Genomic DNA, 9,475 nt, shown 5'->3' on the forward strand with positions numbered 1-9,475 from the left:
AGTGGGAGTGGGTGGGTAGGGGGGTGTGGGGGAGGGTATGGGGGACTTTTGGGATAGCATTGGAAATGTAAATGAGGAAAATACCTAATTAAAAAATATATTAAAAAAACAAAACAAAACAAAAAAACAATTACAAGGCACTCTAATCATGACCCTTCTCAAGAGAAACAACGCTGAAGCCCTCCATTGCCTGTTCCAGTGATAGCATCCCCACTGATTATCATCTGAATATAATCCAATGTTAACTTCATAACATAAAATAAAAAATGTAGTTTTTTATTTTAAAATAAAAATATTTTATTTAATTTAAAATAATTTAAATATTTGTCTCCAAAGGGTCAGGAGCCCTGCAACCCTTCTTTTCTTCTGGCCTACACCTGGCTTTTTGCCATAGCATTCAGGTTTTAAGTGAGGCTATGGACTCTACTCTTGAAGAGCACAGTCCTTTTCTGTTGAGCTAGTGGGAGCCAGCGCCTGGGTCGAGTGAGGGTCTAGACGGTGGAAGAGGGTGGGAAAGCTGATCTCAGAGGAAGCCTCACTTAGGTGAGTAGTGGAGTCAGGTGTCATGATGTAACAAATAGTTTCTTTCTTTGTCCAAATAGCTATTTATGAAATATGGCACAATGCTCACAGGGCATAATTTGATAAGATACACAATGGGTAAGTCTGAGGCAGTTTAAACATCAATGATGCATAATAATTGTGTTTTATTATAGTTCAGAGAATAAAACAAGAATTGGTGAGTATCCATATTGGTGTAAATTAATCAACTAGAAGAGTGGAGGGAAGTGTTCAATATGGTAGGCTATAAGCACATAAATTCTCTATGCCATTTAGAGTGTATGATGGGCACAAGCTCATCAATGGAAACTAAAACAATGGGTGAAGAACTCTGGGCTGGCATTGTGTCTCTCTCCTTATCACCCAGTTTTACACAGGGCAAAATGATAATTGAATGGTATAAATACAAGGCAGTTACTACATTACCCAGGTGAGTAACCCCCTACCCCTTACACAGTGAGATACCTGAGAGGGATACTATATTCCTTCTGTAGTATTTTTTTTTTTTGTCAAAAGTGCTTAATTTTAATCAGATTGCAAAGAAACATCAGCTAAACCTAATTAGGGACTGTCTATAAAAATAACTAGTGTTGTGGTTCAGAAAGGGGTATGCTAAATATTGTTTCTTTGCTGTTGAGGGATCTTGGAGCATACCAGAATGAGGTCCCTCTGGTCTCCTCTTGCTCTTCCCCCTTCCAGAGTAAAGAGAAACACTCTGCATGTTCTTTTATGGACCTGACCTTATCCCCAAAGAAAGGAACACAATAAATTATCTATAATCTCCCCTTTCCCCCAAAATTTCTTTAATCAGAGAAAACCAAGCTCATAGGATAAAAGTTTGTAGTCTTCCCCACACTATCATCCTGTACTTAGACTTCCTAGAGAATCACTGTGGTGGTTTGAATATGCTTGGCCCAGGGAGTGGCACTATTAGGAGATGTGACCTTGTTGGAGTAGGTGTGGCCTAGTTGGAGAAGTGTGTCATTGTTGGGGTGGGCAATGAAACCCTCCTCCTGACCATCTGGGAGCCAGTCTTCTCCTAGCAGTCTTGAGATGAAGATGTAGAACTCTCAGCTCCTCTTGCACCATCCCTGTCTGGATGTTGTGATGTTCCTCCTGCCTTGATGATAATGGACTGAACCTCTGAACCTATAAGCTAGCCCCAATTAGATGTTGTCCTTATAAGAGTTGCCTTGGTCATGGTATCTCTTCACAGCAGTAAAAACCCAAGATAGAAGTTGGTACCAGGGACTGGGATATTGCTGTGATAGGCCTGACAATGCTTTTGTTTGAAGGAATGTGGATTTTGGGACTTTGTAAAGCAATGAAATACTTTAAGTGGGTCTTAATGGGCCACATTAGAAGAAGCATAGAGGACAGTGTTCCTGAGTGTTTTGAACAGTGGGGGCCTAGCTCAAGAAGTTTCAGAGGTGAAGACTTTTAGTATGTGGTCTAGATACTGTTCTTGTGACATTTTGGTAAAGAATGTGGCTGCTTTTTGCCATTGTCCAAAGTGTCTGCCTGAGGCTAAGGTGAAGAGATTTAGATTAATTGCTTTGACAAAGGAAGTCTCAAAATAGCTTGGTATAAATTCTGTTGTGTAGTTACTAAAGTTCACTCTTACAAGAGAATTTTAATGAAAAGTAGCAAGCAAGAAAAGAAAAATACAGAATGTATGGTTCAGAGAGTAAAGAGGCACCAGGAAGTAGAATGAAGTTAAATCCTATGTTCAAGGATATTAAGTGGAATTAAGGGAGTGCTGACCTTGGGACAAGATTCCACACAGCTAAACTTATTGTTTATGCATTTACAATTGTACAAGGGAGAGTTATAGCATGCTAGGTGTTTTTAAAGCTTAAACCCAGGCATGGTGCTACATAGCTTTAAGCCCAGGAGACAAAGGCAAGTAGATAGCTGAGTTCAAGACTAGCCTAAGACAGAGCAAGTTCTAGGTGAAGAAAAGGTTAAGTTCATGTGTGGTGGTACATGCCTTTAATTCCACGATTCAGGAAATAGACACTTGCAGAAATCTGAGTTTATGGGCAATCGACAGAGCAAGATCCAGGACAGGCAAACTTACACAGTGAGGGAATTGGAAAACAGAACGCTGGTAAGAGAATAAGGGGCAGGGGCATATTCCAGTGCCAGCAAACAGCAGAACTCGGCAGCTTCAGCCATGTGGCTCTGGCTTTAGAGTCAAGAATAGAAGGGACTACTAGGACAATTGATGCTGGTTAGCTGGAACTAAGAAATTAGCAGTGATTAAGAAGAGACCAATATCACTGAGGTGAAATCTGGGAAGTGTTTTCTGAGAGCACAAAGAAACTGTTCTAGAGATAACCAAGGTTGTACCTCATGCTTCAGCTGGACTTAGTAATGTGGAAGAGTCACTCAAGTGGTACTGGTTTTGAAGGTATGAAAGTGTCCTGGAGAGCTGAGAAGCCAGGGAAGACCATCGCCTCAGTTGTAGTTAATGGCCTAGGACTGAAGGGGTCATGCAAAGAAGTTGAGACTTGGCACCATGAAAAGAGCCAATGAGAGGCTATTGGTGAAGCCTAGTTGCAGCAGAAGACCTCAGTATATTGGAAATGCCAGTAACATGGTATGATCACCAAGAACAGGAGCAGCAGTGGAGAGGAGTCATCCAGGGCCTAGAGTGCTACAGAAAGCAGAGCTAGAGAAGTGATCCAAACCTAGAAGATCTTGTGTGGATCCCAGGCACTGGAACAAGAGGCTATGAAGTTGATGTCAACTCGGAGACCCCAAAATGTTAAAGATGCCAGAGCCATGGGCTACTTGCTAAGAAAAGCTGCTAAGAGGGAGTGGAACCAGCCCAGGACAAAGAAATTTGTTACAGTCAAAAAGATGAAAAAGGAGTTGGAGATCTGAAGACTGCATTGACATCAGACATAGAGATGCAGAATTTGGAGTTTGCCCAGCTGGTGTCCTGTCTTGCTTTGGGTATTACAGTTAAGTGACTGGATGAATCTCAGAAGAGACCTTAAACTTTGGACTGCTAACATTGTTGAGACTGTAATAGACTATAGGAACTTCAGAAGTTGGACTAAATATATGTTTTTATTATGCTATGGCTAGGTATGGTCCCCATAGACTCATGTGTTTGAATAAGCGTATGGGGGACAAGGAGTTGAATGTGTTGGTTTGAATATGCTTGGCCTAGAGAATAGCACTACTTGGAGGTGTGGCCTTGTTGTAGTAGCTGTGGCCCTGTTGGAGGAAGTGTATCACTGTGTGGGTGGGCAATGAGACCTCTTCCTAACCATGCGGGAGCCAGTCTTCTCCTAGGGGTCTTCAGATGAAGATTTAGAACTCCCAACTCTTCCTGCACCATACCTGCCTGGATGCTGTCATGATTCTGCCTTGATGGTAATGAACTGAACCTCTGAACCTGTAAGCCAGCCCCAAGTAAATTTTGCCCTCCTAAGAGTTGCCTTGGTCATGGTGTCTGTTTACAGCAGTAAAACCCTAACTAACTCAATCACCCACCATTCATTGTCTCCTGGGTTCTGTAGACCTTGTCCAGGGCCAGCCTTTATTTTGTAAACCCTTGGAGTTCTCCCAAATTGTCCACTATCTCTGACACTCTTTTTCTATGCTTTAGGAAAAGGACAATTGAGTTTCTGAATCACATTGGGCTGTAATTTTCCCATTTATTACACATTAATAAATTTCCATGCTTCTTGTCTAATTAACCTTTGTCAGTTTATTCCTGTGACCCTTCAGAGGGTATAGGAGAAATATTTCTTTGCCCTACACTGGGGATTTGGGAATGTGAGTGCTAGCCACTTCTATCCTTGGAATCTAGGGATCTAGAAAGTTCAGAGACTTAAGATGTTTATCAAAAGGTTTTCGTTAGACTCTTGTTTGAACAATTTTCTTTTGTTTTCTGTCCATAATGTCACACCAATAGTCAAGAGATGTTTTCCTTGTAAGATTTTTTTTATAACTTTAAAATCTAGCACATAGGAGACAGAGGCAGGCGGATCTCCATTTTGAGGCCAGCCTGGTCTACATCGTAAGTTTAATGATTGCCACAGCTACACAAAGAAACTATTGTTTCAAAAACAAAACAACCACAAAAACAAACAAACAAAACATCATTGCTTGGCCACAAAAGCTCCCAAATTTTTCTCTTTTTTGAATCCCCGATTTACAGCTGTTTTAGCAGTTTGAAAATTCCATGTCCCCCCGATGTAAAATAAGGGACCATGGATGAGATTGCTTATAATAATCAATAAACATTAGAACACTTTTGTCAGTGTTGCCACAAGTGCTCCAAGCCTTCATTGCTATTTTGTTGTTGTTGTTATTGTTGTTGTTGCGGTTGTTATATTGTATTTTGAGCTCATCTCCAGATTAGCAGAAAGAGGAAGAACCTTCATATGGAAAATCTAATATTAAACAGAATGTATATATTAAGAGTACAGAGAGTCGTGATTCTAGTTGTAAAGGCTAAAATTTGGGGCTAGAGAGATGGCTTAGAGGTTAAGAGCACTAACTGCTCTTCCAGAGGTCCTGAGTTCAATTCCCAGCAACCACATGGTGTCTCACAGCCATCTGTAATGGGATCTGATGCCCTCTTCTGATGTGTCTGAAGACAGCTACAGTGTATTCACATACATAAATAATAATCATTAAAAAAAGACTAAAACTTGAATATTTCCATTTAAAACTCTCCTAGGAAAGAGTATTTGTGAAATGTAAGGATTCCCAACTTTGGAATTCTCCTATGCCCCTGAATCCTGCTGCTGCCAACATTTTGCTGAGGAGTCATTTTCCAGGTCAGTAGTCCTGACCCTCCTGTGGTTACAAAATCAACCATTAGCCTGTGGACACATTAGTCAGCAGCTGCCATCTGATAGTTGTTTTAGACATTAACTGGCTCTTGGCCAGATGCTGGGCTTGGGCAATGTAGTGGCACTCATTTGAGTGACTCCCAGTATCTTTGAGAGCAAGAGGGGTGAAGAGATCACCCAGTCCAAAGCCATTGTTCTGTTCCACACTGTTTCTCCCTCCTAAACTTCCAAACCTGAAACAAACAGGTGGAGTGAGACAAGGCTTTGCTGAGTCATGACTCCTGAAGTCCCTTTCCCAATGGCCATTGACATATTCTGTAGTCTCAAGCAAAGCTCCTTCCACTGCCTTCATGTCCTTCCTTACAACATATTAGTAGTGATAACTACCACCTATCATGAAGGGTCTATGAAACAAAAGATAGTGGAAATGGGATCCATCCTTTTGTTTGTTTGTTTGTTTGTTTGTTTGGAACAGATTCTCACATAGTACCTAGCCTTGACCTTGCTCTGTATCAGAAGATAACCTTAAACTTCTGATGCTCTGCCTTCAGCTCCAGGCCTATACCACTATGTCTGACTTTATACAGAGCTGATCATTAAAAGGAGGAGGGTCAGTGGCGAGTAGGTAAATACTCTACTCCCCAAGTCCTTCCCTAAACACAAAGCTTCATAAATTATGACCTTGCCAATGAAGGGTGAAATGGGTGTTGTAATAATTATCAAAGTATTAACAGTCAAAAGTCCAAACAGAAGTTAGTAAGCATAGATAAGGCAAGGTGAATATAAACTTGTTGACAACTGTATGTTAAGAGTCAGTCTTGTTATGTTGCCTAGGCTGATCTTAAACTTTGGCTCTCAAGTCATCCTCTAATCTTCAGATTTCCAAGTAGCTGAGACCATGGACACTCAGCGTCACCCAAAATGACACTTATTTTTTGAATGTAAAATTTAAGTCTAGAACTTTTTAGTTTGTTTTTTCAAGACGGGTGTAGCTCTGGCTGTCCTGGATCTCACCAGTCTGAGACCAGGCTGGCCTTGACCTTAGAGAGAACCACCTTAATTAGAAAACATTCGAGAGCAGATATGATGATCCCTGCCTGTGATCTCTGAGAAAATGAGCCGGGATAATGAGTTTGAGGTCAGCTTCAAGTGCAAGTTAGGAGTTTTATGATCTTTGGTAAAAATGCCTTACATTTTTATATATAGATTAAAATATGTATTGCTTTTGTCCTGTTTTCCTAATAGGCTTTTGTTTTGTTTTGTTTTTCTTTTGTTTTCGAGACAGGGTTTCTCTGTAACTCTGGCTATCCTGTAGCTTACTTTGCAGAATAGGCTGGCCTTGAACTCACAGATCAGCCCGCCTCTGCCTCCCAAGTGTGCCTGGTTCTCCTAATAGTTTCAGCTAGAAACAATGTGCTCCCCCCCCCCCCCATTGCCCTAGGGTCATCTGGGAAAACTGATGGATACTAGAACCTTCTCCCCCTTGAGAAGTGGTCAAATGGTTGTCTATAACACGTGCTGTCTGGGATGAAGGGCCCAAGCCGCATGGGCCTCCTCTGCTTTGTGAGGTTTTCTTGACAAGAGACCTGGTCCGTGACTGTAGGTTTAGATTGGAGTTTACCATGCGGGTAGCACCGAGAAACTAGTTCAGATGTGCATACTGCATCACTGCCTGCTTGGATTCTGGAAGACCTCACGTATAGGCAGTGTCTACAGCCTGAGCTCAAGCTTGCCAGGAGGGCAGACCAGAAAATGAGAGACAGCCACTCCATGCATTGACTTTTTTGTTCTACATTTTTACCCCCCCCCACCCCCCCGCCTTTTTTGGAGGGGTGGTGGTGGAGGGTCATGCATGTGTTAGAGTCAGGGGACAACTGTCACCATCTCTCCTTCCAACATGTAGGTACCAGAAGGCAATCTGAAGTTGCCAAGGTTGGTGGCAGGTGTTTTTATTGGGTGAACCATGTCACTGGTCCTAATGGACTTTTGAGGTGGGAGAGTCCAAATTCACAGAGCCTCCTCCACCGAAGATACTGGGATGAGAAGAGCTTTCACTTAGTTTTGAGAAAGAAGCCAGCAAGGCTTCCTACTGCTCCCTTACCACCCACATCTCTTGCTTATAGAGAAACCTACTCGTGTTTATGTATACATGTATGGGCATATACACGTGTGCATGGGTAAGCCAGAGGTCAGCCTTGGATGATTGGTATTCCTTATGCAGCATCCATCTCTTTCTCTCTCAATCTCTCTCCTTCTTCCCTCCCTCCCTCCCCTCCCCCTCTTTCTTTCTTTCTTTCTTTCTTTCTTTCTTTCTTTCTTTCTTTCTTTCTTTCTTTCTTTCTTTCTTTCTTTCTTTGTATTTGGGGATTGACTTCATGTCTTCTTGCAAACTTTACCAACTGAACTGTGTCTCCAGCCCCATCCACCCCTTCTGGGATCTCAGAATTCTATCCCATTTTCTTGAGTGCACCTGCCAGTTGGATCTTCAACGTTTTTCAATTAATGTGTTAACAGTTGCCTCCTAAGCAGTCTTCCTCCCTCACCAGTGTCTGCTATCCTTCCCCACCTTCACCAAACATCCTTTATAAGAGTGCTATTTTTAAGACTGAAAACATATGATGTCTTTCCGTTCTTAGAAATCTTCACTGTCTCCTTATTAACTTACAGGGCAATGCCTACATTCTTTAGTTTATGCAGTGTCTGCTGATAGTTTATTAGACCCTTACGTCTGTCCTTTTTCCTTACACTGGAAGCAGGATCTTGCAGCACTACTCTGTCCTTCCAGAGCAGATTCCCCTCACTGTCTGTTAATGCATGTACCTCACTCCTCAGCAAAGTTTTTGTTTGTTTTGATGTTTTTGGAGACAGGGTTGTTCCGTGTAGCCTTGGGCATCTTGGAACTCCCTCTGTAGACCAGGCTGGCTTGGAACTCCCTCTGTAGACCAGGCTGGCTTGGAACTCAGAGATCTGCCTGCCTCTGCCTCCCCAGTGCTGGGATCACAGATGCGCACCATCACAAGCTGTCTCACAGTAGACTTCTTAAGAGAAAACATATTTTCAAATCAAATTCCCATGGCTAAGATATAATCTAGTGTTTGTGGCTGTGTTACTTTTCAACTTGACAGAGCCCAGAATCACCTGGGATATGGCCTCTAAGTATACACACTAGGGATTCTCTGATTTCTGTTAAGGGCTAGGGGAAGCGCCATCTTGGTTTCTAGGCTGGGGATCCTGGACCATGTACAGTGGAGGAAGTGTGCTGAGCACTGGCATGCATTCGTTGTTCTCTACTTCAGGACTAGCTGCTTCAAGCTCCTGCTACCCTGACCTCCCAGCCACACTGGGATCGTACCTTGAACTGTGGCCAAAACTAACCCTTTCTCCTTTAAAATGCTTCTATCTAGGTATCTTATTACAGTAATAGGAAAAGAAATGAAAAACACTTTTTAAATAAAAACACATAATAAACACTTCAAAGAAGAGTCATTAGTACTTCATTTTAATTAAAATTAACAGTTTAGAAGGACTAGACTGGAATAGTGTTTAATATCAACTTCATCTATATAAAAGAAATGCAGCAGGTCAGCAGAAATCCAAACGGTGCAGTTCCCATTATTGCACATGGGTGAAATGTGCTGCTTGGCGTAGGATAATACTTGGGCTGGGTCACAGGAGAAGAGAATTCAAAGAGCAGAATCCTCCAGTCTGCATTTATTCTAGACTTGGAATTCTCCAGTGGTCTTAAAATATAACTAGTATATTGGACACGTACATGCTCTTTACAAACACATCTGCCATGCATTTTAGCTACACACATCCTATCTGTTCCAGTCTTGTGTGAGCTCACTGTATAGCTCTCCCACACACAGTACAACATTTGCATACAAAGGCCCCAGTGTTCACACTCATGGACAACAGGGGAAGTGAGTTTCTCTTTTCCCCTTATGGGGAACNATACTGTAGCTATTGTTCACCCTTGGAGCACGTCTGATTTTGGTCATTTACGTTAGAGCATGAGAAAACATGACGGTTAATTGTGAACAGCTACTAACATAATTCCTACACTGCTACTACACAATAAAATACAATTAAAAAAA

General features: G+C 42.0%; 1 protein-coding gene across 1 annotated transcript in view; it reads right to left on the reverse strand.

The window, feature by feature from the left end:
• Nucleotides 1-5,403: 5,403 nt before the first annotated feature.
• The window catches only part of Idh1 (isocitrate dehydrogenase (NADP(+)) 1, cytosolic), a 25,779-nt gene continuing 21,707 nt past the window's right edge, over nucleotides 5,404-9,475 (reverse strand). Inside the window, exon 11 of the mRNA XM_029475326.1 lies at nucleotides 5,404-5,611. Coding sequence (XP_029331186.1) covers nucleotides 5,404-5,611 — 208 coding nt within the window. The remainder of the gene's footprint in view (nucleotides 5,612-9,475) is intronic.

The sequence above is a fragment of the Mus caroli genome, chromosome 1 (genome assembly GCF_900094665.2).
Source record: "Mus caroli chromosome 1, CAROLI_EIJ_v1.1, whole genome shotgun sequence".
NCBI lineage: Eukaryota > Metazoa > Chordata > Mammalia > Rodentia > Muridae > Mus > Mus caroli.